Source organism: Carettochelys insculpta, chromosome 21, assembly GCF_033958435.1.
Source record: "Carettochelys insculpta isolate YL-2023 chromosome 21, ASM3395843v1, whole genome shotgun sequence".
NCBI lineage: Eukaryota > Metazoa > Chordata > Testudines > Carettochelyidae > Carettochelys > Carettochelys insculpta.
The window spans coordinates 23,228,023-23,241,776 of NC_134157.1; the positions used below are offsets into that span (position 1 = coordinate 23,228,023).

Here is a 13,754-nt window from a genome sequence, read left to right on the forward strand (position 1 = left end):
ACACATGGCCAGCATAAAATTGCCTACTGTCTACAGAGACATTGAATCTTGGCTTCATTTTGTTAAATGAGACAGCTCAGATAGATTTCCCCATGGGGAAGGGAGATGCTGTGGGCACACAGTGATTTCCACTTGCAGTAGGAACCACAGTAACACTTACTTGGATGACAGAGGCAATCAGAGATTTAAGTAATATTTATAGAGCCACTGCAGACACTCAGGTGAAAGATGAAGTACAAATGAAAAGTTGTATATGATCATCAACCCCCTGAAAACTCAGGAAATGGTCAAGAAAAACCCCTGCTGTTCCACTAGTGATTACTGGTGCAAGGGGCAATGTTCCCCACTGCTGGGAGAGTACCCTCTTATTAGCACTGGATTGTATCACCCCCATGCTGTGCTGCACAACCAATAGCCAACACCTCTCTGGATTAAGCCAGGGCCCAGCAGAGTGTTAAGTGAGTCTCTCTAGCCTTCAGGCTGTCAACAGCATCAAAGACAAGAGGCTTCGGTCCCTGCGACTGCACAGGGTCAGGTCTCCTCGTGCCACCCCAGTGCAGGGAAAGGACACGCTCCACGAGTTTCTGTAGGTGAAATCACATCTGACTACTTGAGCAGTTTGGTCCCAGACGGAGAAAGCCCCTATCAAAGGCTTCTAAGTAGCGAGGCTGCATTTCTTAATGTCCCACAGACAATTTCTAGAAAGTCTCAATTATGTTACATTTAGAGCTACTGTTCTACCTCCATTTGGCACAGTTCCTGTTTCCCCCCAATCCATGCTCCTCTCTGATTAGGAAATCCGACATGGGGACAAGTCCATTGTGCCCAAGGATTTCAGCTGCTCCTGCTGCTTATCCTGCCATCTGAAGCCCCTCTGCAGTTTGGGAGGTTTTGATCCTTTACTGCCATCCAGCAAGGAGGTTCCAGGAATGCCTTGATTCTTGTAGATAAATTCTGGGTCACCAAAGAATGTCACATGAGGTCTCTAGTGAAACCCAGGGACATGCTGGATTTTAGTATCATACTGAAATTTATGTACTGACATTGCAAGACATTACAGAGAGACAAAAAACATGTTTAGAGCCCATACGAAGGTCTGACTCCCCAGCAGAGATGAAAAAACAGACAAGATGTGTTTATTCACGTCTCTCTGCTGGGATACAAACCAGCCATTATAAGCTAACAGTCACTTACATACAAAGTCAATGGAGAGATGTGAAATCAATAGGGAAGCAACACGGGAAAAACTGTGTGTGGTTACCCTGTCGGCAGCTTATGAACTTTGGAGAGTACAAGATGACAAAGAAGAGGCACCTCACACATGTAGGATGCAAACAGGCAGTGTGTTTACATTCTTGAAAATGAGATCTCAGCCAGTTTTAGTTAAAAACTGCGTGATATTTTTGGGGTAAGAGAAACCCCTTTTCAGGCAGGAGGCTAGACTGTTAGTTAACTCTCACCTTCAGAAAGCATTCTATGATCGTTTTATATGTAACTACCATTTGTTCCCAATAAATACACTCTTGTTCTCATTATAAACATACCTCAGTGCTGTGATATGAAGCAAGGTCCTTATACTAAATGAACACATAACCAGGTGCATATACCACCGGTGTGGTTTGGAGATGTGGAACGGGGGCAGGAGAATTTGTTCCCCAAACAGCAAGCCTTGCGCAAGCACAGAATTTTACCCCCCGCAACTGTGATATAGTTTTTTCTGTTGGCCCAGCACTATGCAGTCATTGGTTAGGGAGAGAATGTCCAGGGATTTGTTGTACTTTAAGAAGAGAAAAATCTTACATAGAGTTCGACATTCAAATTTTGTCTGCTTCATCTGGAAAGCCCTCAGTGGTCTTATTCTGTCTTCTTTTAAAGTTCCTGGGAAGCACTCAAATTCAAATGATAAATCACCTCTATGATCACAGGACTGTTCCCAGGCTGCAGCTGTTTCAGTCTCAGATCTTTCAATGCATGTGTCAGCTCACAGCCAGATAATTATGGAGCTTTGGTGGCTGCTCTGTCTGACAGTGTTTTGCATGAATTTCAGCTGGTGCAGAAACTGACTGCCAGGTTTACATGCCCTGAACAGTCTTCCTTCATTTTCAAACCTTTGCATTTGTTCTTGGTTCAAACAAGAGCTGCCAGATGAAGACCCTGTGATCCTCTGTACTCATTGATACTAATGAAATATCTGAAGAGATTCTGCATGCCTGGTAGAAGCAGCAGAAATTTTTGCAGTTCAGCACCCCTATTTTGGGTGTCATTATGCAGTAGTAGTTACCAGGTGCTCTGCCTGCCTCAAGATTTTTGACCCTGGTTGGAAACATTTATTTAGCACATTTTGAAATGGGATTTTTAAGAGAAGATTGTTGTTACCCTTTGTGAAGTGCTCCTAGTTCACAACTAGCCTAAACCCGTAGAAATGATGTTTGGTGGCATTCCTATGCTGGGGACAGTTCTGTTAACCTGTGTAATACTACTTCCATGCTTTGTGTGCTATGGAAGGCCTGGTGCTAAAACAGGCTGCTCTCCAAGCATTCCTGCACTGACTGTCCTGGTGAACAGGCAGACTGTCAAAGGCTTGTCAGGAGAGAAATGGCAAGTTGAACTTCCTGTAAACTGAATCCTGAGGGGCCTGACTGGCAACCCTACAACATACACATTTCAACAGGGTTATGAAATACATCTGTGGTCCAATCATGCTATAACTTTGGTATCTACATGGGGTTAAAAAAAGATGACCAACTTTTTCCTGCCCGCCCCCTCTCCCACCACCACATTACACAGCTGAGCCAATAATTATCTTTAAAAATGGTAATCTGATAGGTTACACAGGCCTTGTTGGAAATAACTCCAATTTTAATTTACTTCTATATTTTCAACACACAACCGAAAAGCAATCCAGCCTGAACTACTGTAAACAGCTATGAACAATGCTGTTACCAGCCACCCTCCTTTTCACCATTCTAAGATAACATCTGGTTTTCATCCCCAGAAAGAGGCCTGGCTCTTCGACTCTGCTCTTAAAACAGATTAATTCAGGGAGTTTCCCAGAAGAAAGGAAAACTAGTTTGTATTTCATGCTGGTATGCCTGAGCAATGCCCAGGAGATGTCGCTGTTTCCTTCCAAATGAGCAGTAGCTAAAGCCTTGAAATATGGAGACTTACCATTGAGAATAAAACCCTGAATGGCATGGATCAGCAATGATGCTGAATATAATGCCACAACCGGAAAACCTGCTTTCACAGTAACTAGCAACCCTGCTCAGAACCTAAGCAGTGGAAAGGGCATCTAAACAGAAGGCAAAGCGATCACAAGGGTGGCAGCTGCAAGGCTAGGAAAAAAGAAAAATCCAGTAATTAAGCTGGAGTAAGAAAAGGAGTCATGAAGGGAATGGAGTAAGTACATGCAATAACACAGGGAGCCACATGGGCTCTGATCCAAGCACTCTGCGTTCTAGCACACACTAAGGACCTTTACTACAAGTCACACTGCGCAGGGACTGTTTTTAGAGGATTTCTGAGCTAGTAAAAAACCCACAAATTCTTACGATAAAATATTTTCAACTAAAAATCCTTTGAACACTAAGTATACATTAGATAATTTATAACATAGGCAAATGCTTCCTAATGGCCATTAATCTTTTAATCTCCAATGCCTAACATGGAAAGCTCATCAGCCCAGCCGCACCTTGGGCATCCCCTGTGTACAAAGGCAGATTCAGGGATTCCCAGAATTTACTGGCACTCACTAAAAACCGTGACTCAATCTCCCATTGCATGGCAGAGACTTGGAATGACGTGAGCAAAGAGAATGGGGAGCTAACAGGAATGAGGCCTGGACCACTTCACAGTAATCCCCCTCCAGCTGCTCAAGGAGCAGCAGCAGGTCAATAAAAAACAGATGATTGCATGGTTTTGATGATATCTTTTACAACTGCTTAGGGAAGGTGGTGTGTTTCTGATGTGGCAAGAGCTTCTTGCTGACAGACTCAGCATTACACATCTAGGAGATGGTGGGAGGCAAGGAACACTGCCCAGGAGAGGAAACTGGCCATTCCTCCAACCCTGGAGAGTTCTGGTCATCAGAACTTAACTCTCCTAGTTAAAATTTAGCCAGGACTAACACTTGCTCTGACTAAGCAAAATACCCTGGGATCTGTTATGAGCACAAATGGTCAGGGCACCATGTTTGTCACCTCATCTCAAAGACCATTTTACTGAAATAGGGGATTCACTGTCAAACAGTGTTTGTGGAGCTCTGGGTATAGTGATTGTGTAGCATATTGCTTAAGAACACCTAAGAATGAATGTGGTGAGTGGCTTTTACATCGGGGTAACAAAATGTCTTAGGAGAACAAAATCGCTGGGTTTTAAAGAAATGACATTTCAGCTTCTGAATCCAGGAAGCAGCCTCTCTCACAATGACTGCTCACTTGCCTTCTGGAGCCTAATACCCTCTGCGCATATCAAAGGAGTGAGCCTGAACAATCACTATATTACAGCTTCACCCAGTTCTACTCAATTTCCTGTTTGTTGTTGCTAAATTAAAAAAAGCAAGACTCTAACTTTAAAACACAGGAGGCCACATTGCCTAGATTTCATTGGTCAAAATGCTAATGTGCCAGGGAACACGAATGCATACTGAAATTAAACTAAGAAGGTTAGTTTTTAAAATAAGTTCTTTATTCCAGGGAAGAGTAAAAAGAATTCTTTTCAAGATGAAATAGGGTTTCAGAGGCTATTTAACCACATCAAAAACTTCTTTACAAGAGCACTTCTCTGTTTAAGCCAAAAGCCAGTATTATATGTGCCCTACATTACAAAAACTGTGTGGCCAGTTAACCACAAACCTGTCAGCCCATTTTGCTAGCCCTGATCAAAGTGACAACCATATTATCCAATGCTGCCCAGCATTTTAGAACAGTTGCTTTTGTCAGTGTTCAGCTGAAAGGAAATATAACAATGATGTACCTTAGATATTTTCTGAGGTTTAATGTCTAAGGTGAATATTCCATTATAAAACTGTTGCCCAGAACTTCTCTCCCTCCACTCGCTGTATAAAGAAAGGTTACTCCCCGTAGTAACGGTGGTTCTTCGAGATGTGTCCCCGTGGGTGCTCCACATTAGGTGTCGGGCTTGCCCGGCGCCACAGATTGGATCTTCCAAGCAGTTTCTGCCGGACCGCGCATGCGTCGGTGTGCGCCGCTCCCTTGCGCGCTCCTGGCCCCGTGCGCGCTCCGGTCCCCGCCAGTTCCTTGACCAACCGCCTCGGATGCTCCTGCAAAACACTAAACAGAGATCCGAAGCGGGGAGGATGGGCGGGTGGTGGAGCACCCACGGGGACACATCTCGAAGAACCACCGTTACTACGGTGAGTAACTTCTCTTTCTTCTTCGAGTGTCCCCGTGGGTGCTCCACAATAGGTGACTACCCAGCAGTAACCCAAAATAGGAGGCGGGTAATCGGATCATGTGCAGCTTGTCCCCGAGAGGACCGCTGTCGAGAGACGGGTATCCTCTTGGAATATCCTGTGAAGGGCATAATGTTTGGCGAAGGTGTCACAGGATGACCAGGTCGCCGCTCTGCAAATGTCTTTTAGCGCAACGCCCTTGAAAAAGGCTGTTGATGCCGCCACCGCCCTAGTGGAATGAGCCCTGGGCGTGGCCAGTAAAGGAGTCTTTTTGAACTCGTAGCACATTTTTATGCAGGATACAATGTGCTTCGAGATTCTCTGCGAAGAGAGACCTTCTCCTTTCGATTTGGGAGCGAGAGAGACTAGGAGTCTATCCGTCTTCCGGAAGGACTTGGTCCTGTCTATATAAAAGGCTAGCGCCCTCCTCACATCCAGGAGGTGTAGGCGCGCCTCTTTGTTAGAGTTATGAGGCTTTGGATAAAACGAGGGTAAAACAATAGGTTCGTTAATGTGAAACTCAGAAGAAACTTTAGGAACAAAGGCTGGATGCAGCCATATGGTTACCACCTCCTTGGAAAAAACAGTGCAGGGTGGCGTTGCCATAACTGCCGCAAGCTCGCTCACCCTGCGAGCTGACGTGATTGCGAGAAGAAAGGTCGTCTTTATCATAAGGAGGCGGAGGGAAACCGTGGCCAAAGGCTCGAACGGTGGTCCCATTAGCACATTAAGCACCAGGTCCAAGTTCCACGAAGGTGGAAGCGGTTTTCGAGGGGGGTATAGGTTTACCAACCCTTTGAGGAACCAGGTAACCATGGGATGGGCGAACACTGTGTGCCCTTCCTCTTCGAGTCTGAACACCGAAATGGCGGCAAGGTGGACCTTTAACGAGGATAGTGAGAGTCCTCCTCTCTTGAGGTCCAGTAAATACTCTAATATTACAGGTATAGGCACCAAAAGGGGGGCTAGCTGTTTGGTAGAACACCATGCCGTGAAGCGAGTCCATTTCTGCTTGTAGGTCTTCCTGGTGGAAGTCCTCCTGCTACTTTCTAGGACTTGTTGCACTTCCTCCGTACATGTGCTCTCTAGGGAGCTGAGCCATGGATTAACCACGCTTGTAGTCGTAGGCCTTGGGGGTGCGGATGCACTATGGACCCCTGGGCTTGCGTGAGCAGATCCAGCGCCACCGGAAGGGGCATCGGTGGACGGTCCAACGTGCACAGGAGTAGGGGGAACCATTGCTGTCGATCCCATGTTGGGACTATCAGGATCATTCGGGCTCCTTCTCTCCTGGCTTTCTGCAAGACTTTGTGGATCAGCACTGTGGGAGGAAAAGCGTAAAGCAGGGGGCCCCTCCAGGAGATCGCGAATGCGTCCTCCAGGGACCCCCGTCCCAGTCCTGCCCTGGAGCAGAATCATGGGCACTTCTTGTTGTGTTGAATGGCAAACAGGTCGATCTGGGGAAAGCCCCATGCGTGAAAAATCGGTCATAGCAGATCGGGACGGATCTGCCACTCGTGCGTGAGTGCAAAACGCCTGCTCAGCTGGTCTGCCTTCACATTGTGAGCGCCTGGTAAGTACGAGGCTTTCAAGATTATATTGTTGGCGATGCACCAGTTCCATAACCAGACTGCTTCCGCACATAAGGCACGGGACCGAGCTCCTCCTTGCCGATTTATATAAAACATGGTGGAGGTATTGTCTGTACTGATCCCAACGACTTTGCCTTGTATATGGTCTCGAAAGTGTCTGCAGGCGTTGAACACTGCTGTGAGCTCCAGTATATTTATGTGCAGTGACTGCTCCGTGGAGGACCACAGCCCTCGAGTCACCTCTTCGCCCATGTGTGCTCCCCACCCTATAAGGGAGGCATCTGTAGTAAGAAAAACCGATATTTGTGGTTGGTGGAAGGGCACCCCTGTTAGCAAGTTCTTGGGGTTTACCCACCATTGCAGGGATTTGCGCACCTCTGCTGTGGGCGACACCACCCTGTGAACGGTGTGTGCTGCCGGTTTGTGTACGCTCGCCAGCCAGTGCTGCATGCTGCGCATGTGTAACCTGGCGTTCTGTACTACGAACGTCGCCGCTGCCATGTGGCCCAGCAGCTGTAAGCATGTCAGGACCGGCACCGTAGGGCTGAAAGTGATGACTTGCACGAGGGAGCCGATGGCCCGAAAGCGAGTCTCTGGTAGATACACTCTCGCTGTAATAGAATTTATGCGTGCCCCTATGAACTCTATGTCCTGGGTGGGGTCTATCTTTGATTTTGCTAGATTGATAACCAGGCCGAGCGAAGAGAACGTGCCTGCTGTGACGCGTATCATGCGTAGTACCTCCTCCTTCGAGGCCCCTTTGAGTAGGCAGTCGTCCAGATACGGGAATATAAATACCCCCTGTCTGTGCAGGTAGGCTGACACCACTGCCAAGGTCTTGGTGAAGACTCTGGGGGCCGAGGAGAGGCCAAACGGTAGGACCTTGTATTGAAAATGTTCTTTGCCTACCATGAACCGGAGGAATCGCCGGTGAGCCAGATGGATAGTTATGTGAAAATACGTGTCTTGTAAGTTGAGGGCTGCGAACCAATCTCCATTGTCCAGTGCCGTAAGGATGGAGGCGATTGTGATCATCCGAAAGCGTTGCTTGCGCAGGTACCGGTTGAGGCCTCGAAGATCTAAGATGGGCCTCCAGCCTCCTGTCTTTTTCTCCGTGAGGAAGTACCTCGAGTAGAACCCTTTCCCTTGCAGTTGCTCCGGCACTCTTTCCACTGCCCCTATGAGCATGAGATGGTCTACCTCCTGCTTGAGCCTCGCTACGTGGGAGGCCTCCTGGAGGTGGGGCCTGGGTGGAGGTCATGGCGGTGGGAGCGACTGGAAGGGGATCACGTACCCCGTGGCTATGATCTCCAGCACCCATTTGTCTGTGGTGATCCTTTGCCACTGGTCGTAGAATGGTCGGAGGCGACGGTGGAATAACAGCTTCGGATGACCTTGTGCGATGGTAGTGATGGCGCAGCCCTGGATCTGTGTGTCAAACTTGTGGCCTTTGTCCCTGCCCCGAGGACGCATGGCTCTGTTGGGAACGTCGCCTGGGAGTTCTGTACTGCTGGTGCTGTTGATGTCGCCCTTGCTCGTAACCCCTGTGGTACTGGGGACACTGTTGCTGGTACTGGTACCGTCTTTGTTGAGGGTAGTACTTTTTCTTTCTGTATGGAGGGGTGTAAATCCCCAGGGTCCTAAGTGTGGCTCTTGAATCTTTACTGGAATGAAGGACCGAGTCAGTTGATTCAGCAAACAGCTTCTGCGAGTCAAAGGGAAGATCGACTATCTTTGCCTGCAGATCCCTCGGTATACCCGAAGTCTGGAGCCAGGACTCCCTCCGCATCAGCACTGCCGTAGCTGTGGAACGTGCTGCTGTGTCCGCAACATCCAGGGCGATCTGAACTCCCGTCCTCGAGGCCGCGTAGCCTTCTTGCACAATGGCTTTGAGCACCGGTTTCTTGTCCTCTGGAAGCGAGTCCATGAGGGAGTTTAACCTAGTGTAGTTGTCGAAATTATGGTTCGCTAGATGCGCTGCGTAAATTTGCCATTCGCAACAGTAGAGTGGAGGAGGAGTAGACCTTTCTGCCGAACAGCTCTAGCTTCTTGGCATCTTTGTCTGTTCCCCGTCTTGAATTGAGATGTCTTTGATCTTTGTTGCGACGACTCCACCACCAAGGAATTTGGTTGTGGGTGGCTGAACAGGAACTCCATGCCCCTCGCCGGCACGAAGTATTTCTTATCCGCTCTCTTGTGGACAGGCGGAATAGTCACAGGGGTCTGCCATATCATGGTGGCGGACTCGAAGATTGCTTCATCAAGCGGTATTGCTATTTTGGAGGAGGCCAGAGGTCTCAGATTTTTGAGGAGCTTATGGTGTTTCTCTTGCACCTCTGCTGTCTGGATGCCTTGCATGAAGGCCACCCTCTTAAACAGCTCTTAAAACTGTTTGAGATCGTCTGGAGGATGGACGTCCCACGGGGCCGTAGCCTCATCCGGGGAGGAGAGCGAGGAACCACTAGGGTACGCCTCTCTGGACCCTTCCGGTTCCTGTTGGCGATGATACAACCGCTCGCTGGAAGCTTGCAAGGGAAAATCTCGAGGTTGCATAACCAGTTCCCCCTGAGATACTTGAGTCTCTGTCCCCGTTCGCGATTGCCCTCGGGGATACGGGACCGTCTGTGGGGATCTTTCCCTGGTAGATTGCCGGTGGCGTCTATGCCCCGCGTGATAGGGGCAACCATGGCAGCATGGGCACTGTTCTTGGGAAGGTGACCTAGACCACTCCCTTGGTGCATACCCTCTGCGTCTGGGGGAGCGAGATCATCGAGAGACCTGGGACACTGGAGAGAGTGATTTGTGATAGTACTCCAGAGGCTCAAACCCCAGGAAGGGTGAAGGTGGTCCCAGCCAGGGCGAGGCTGGTTGTAAAAATGGAGACGGAGGCTCCGGGGGACCCCTGCCTTCTAGTTGGAGTCTGCAGCATGAGCGGAGGGCTGAGAGGAAGCAACTCTGCAGCCCTGTCTGGAGAGGGGCTGCGGTGCCTTGTTTTGTGTGCAGCCTTCCCCCTCCCTTGAGGGGGTAGCTCCGCCCCCTGATGTGTAGGGGATCTCAGCCCTGTCTGCGCCGTGCTCGGCACGCTTATGGGCGGTGCCGCACAGGTGGTGTCCTCCGGTGCCCGCAGGCTGCGTGCCTGCGCGCTCTGCACCGCCGGTTCCCCGGGGGTCGATGCCGCTGCTTGCGGTGCCGCCGATACCGGTGCTTGTTTAGCCGCCGCCCTGCCTGCGGTGCGGGGCAGCTGTTTGATTATCGGAGGCTGAGCCGCCTCCACGTAGCTCTCCATGCCACGGCCGATCAGCTGTTGCTGCGGCTGGGGGCTGTGCGCTCCTCCCGTCCCGCTCGCTGTTGCTGCCGGCAGGGATCGGGCTGGGGAGACTTTCCTCCATTTTTGCGCTGATGGGGTGAGGGAGGCGGCTTTCCTTTTGTGGGCCCCGGAGGGTCCCTCCTGCTGCGGCCGCTCCGGCACGTCTGGCTGGAGGGCCTTGTTGAAGAGCAGCATTTTAAGCCGCATCTCCCTGTCCTTCCTTGCTCTGGCTGTTAATTTTGCACAGAAGGAGCATTTCTGCGTGACATGGGACTCCCCCAGGCACCTTATGCAGTGACTGTGCCCATCAGACGCTGGCATTGCCCCTCGGCAAGACTCACATTTCTTGAATCCTGAAGAGGACATTGTTGGTGAGTCTTTCAGTTGTTAATGGGGTACTTAGCACCTTCTCTGTGCTGTTTTCCCCTTCTCCGATAGCCTGCCGCGGCAGGAGGGCTAATGGCCATAGGCTCCTGGCCTCCGGTGCTCCGCTTGTTACTAGGACTGGACTGAATGCCGTCCCGCTTGTTGTTTCTTTTTTTTTTGAAAATAACTGGCTAACTTAACAGTAGCCTAAGAACTTGAAAGCTTTAAAGAAAACAGGTAAAACCACTGAATACGCTAAATTGGCCATAGCCTAGTAGGATTCCGTCTGCAGTCGACGGCGGTTAAGAGGAACTGGCGTGGACCGGATCGCGCACGTGGCCAGGAGTGCGCAAGGGAGCGGAGCGCGCCGGCGCATGTGCCGTCCGGCAGAAACTGCTTGGAAGATCCAATCTGCGGCGCCGGGCGAGCCCGACACCTAATGTGGAGCACCCACGGGGACACTCAAAGAAGAATGTCAGTTTTTGGGCTAATTTCTGTGGCCACACCACAATTATTTTAACAGCTGTAGGGTACAACTGCAGTAAAATACCACAGCAGCTAAAACAAATAGATTCTCTCCACGGTAGTAAAGAACTAATCACCAAACCAAAGAAGCAGGTAACGTGACAGGTTTTCAGACTAATCGGTGTGCTCCACACTGTAGCTATATGAGGAGATTATCCAATAGAGCTCCAACTGCTTTGCACCTCCCTCAGTGGTGAAACCACCCTTGGCAGGAGAGAGGCAGACTATTCACAAACTATGACACAAGTTTTCAGTGTAAAAGGGTAAAAACGGGGGTGGGGGTCATGCAGGAATAGTGGGAATATGATTAGAGAATGCTCTAACTATATATCCTGTGGTTAAAAAGTTAAGCACTCCTGATATTTGTGAAATCTGTTACTGTTCCTTACATTCAAGGCCTTCCTGTAGTCCCTAAGGATTTCTGAAGGGTTATTAAAGCAGTTTCAGCACGGAGGATATTCCAGCAAATGGCAGTCGTAGTAAAAGTCCCTTCCCCTACCCTTTCCACACCCATTTGTCTTTGTTAGCATGTCAAGTTTTGTTACGTTTTAAAAATCCAGCTTAATGGAAGTCAGTTGTCTAATGGTAGTAATGGAGGCCCAAACACGGGTTCCTTTACTACAGCATCAACGTGCAGTGCGTATGTCAAACGTGAAATAACATGCAGGGCAGGTGCTGCACTGTAATCCTCACTGAGTAACTGATCATGGTCAACAATCCTAACACCCATTTGTAAAATGGCATCAGCTCTCTTTCCTCTCCCCACACTGCAACTCTCCAGCATTAGGCCAGAACCCTTCTGGAGCAAGCACACACAGGCCTTGTCTATACTTCTCTCCTCCCAAATGTTTAAGGCAAAAAATGAGTACTCTGTTCCACAGAAACCATAAGGACATTTAAGCAGGGAGGAAGTCCATTGCCTGAGCTGGATGAGCCTTCCCCTACATAATACAGGGCTGACACCCTGTGGCTCCAAAGCCACATGCAGCTCTTTAAGGAGTCATTTGCGGCTCCGGATGCTGCTGCCGCCGCTGACTCCTCCTGGGGCTCCCGGCCTTGCTGCCACCGAACCAGTGGAACTAAATTTAATTGGTTTAACAGCCGGCAGGGTGGTGGGAGGGAGCAGAAAGAGGTCTTCATTTTGAACTGACTGCTTAAAGAAAAGCCAAAGGTTCTGTTCTGAAGATATTTAAAAAAACCATAAAAGTCTTCCTATCCTCTCCCAGAGAGTGGTGACTTTTGTCACACAGAGGAACGGGCTAGAACGTCCTGTCCAGTGCGTGTACTTTAAACAGTTAAAGAAGCACAGTTCTCTTTACCTTTCCTATTCATCCCCATCTGGAGGCACTTGAGCAGCCTGCAGTACTGGCATCTGTTGCGCTGCTTGCGTGACATGACACAGTTCTTGTCTCGACTGCATCTGTAAACCCGCTTGTTGCAAATGCTCCTCTTGAAAAACCCTTTACAGCCTTCACAGGAGATGATACCGTAGTGCAGACCTGTAGCTCTGTCTCCACAGATGAGGCAGGTTCGCTGATCAACCCGGTCATCTGGAAGAGAAACACTCTGTCATTAGCCCATGGCATGACTAAAAAGAGAAAGAGATGATCTGAAACCTTCCTTCCCGAGTCAGATGCCTGCGCCGCCTTCTTTGCCCTCCTCTTGCCTAACACAATGAAAATTAGGTCACCGTAAGCCAACCAAGTAGAGTCTCCAGAAGCTCATAGCACACACGCAAACAGCATCCCCTTGACAGCATGAAGGCAGCCCTTCACATCAATGAGATGGCTACAGGGCCCGGATGAAGCTTTGCAGGGGAAGACATCCCAGCTCAACCTCAGAAGCGGCCTCGTTTAAAATTCAATATTCTAGGAGGAGATTTTAGCTGAAGTATGATGACACTGAAGACCTTTTAGAAAACAGAAATGATGGGCAGCTAGTGGGTCAAAAATCAGAGCAACAGAATGTCCTAAGGCAGCCATGGCAGTATTCATAACATTACTGACCCCTTAAGAAGGTGCAGTTAGATTAGCTAGATTTAAATCATGGAAAGGAAGGAAAGGACAGTCTTCCACTGGAAACTGAAGTATCACAAGAATCTGAGGTGGGAGAGCCAAGCCTGCTTTTTGAAAACCATCAAATCAAGCAAAAGAAAGTCACAATACAAGAGAAAAATAAAGCAAAGAGACAATACCTGCTCTTTGATACTCTCTCTTCCATACACCATACACAGATACTGGGCTACCAGCCTTAGCCTTGCCTTCTGCTACTTAAATGACCAAAAGCTGGTCAAGAGAAACGGCATCACATTTATATCATTAGAATCCAGCACCATGATAACACCATAGTAGACAGATAGTGGCCTCAGTAATAGAGACAAAGGAGTTGAGATGAGCAGCAAAGGTTTAACAACTGCACTAATATTGTCTCCACCCACACCACAACAATCCAAGTGCCAGACTCCTCATCAGTTTCATTCTCCATGGGGCAACAGAACAACAGATGAGAAAAGATTCTTTACCAAGCCCCTAATACTGGGGTTTCTCCTTCC

General features: G+C 48.9%; 1 protein-coding gene across 1 annotated transcript in view; it reads right to left on the minus strand.

Moving 5' to 3' along the window:
- NR6A1 (nuclear receptor subfamily 6 group A member 1) overlaps positions 1-13,754 on the minus strand; it is a 197,588-nt gene that overhangs the window by 20,518 nt on the left and 163,316 nt on the right. The window contains exon 2 of the mRNA XM_075015862.1: positions 12,523-12,753. Coding sequence (XP_074871963.1) covers positions 12,523-12,753 — 231 coding nt within the window. The remainder of the gene's footprint in view (positions 1-12,522; positions 12,754-13,754) is intronic.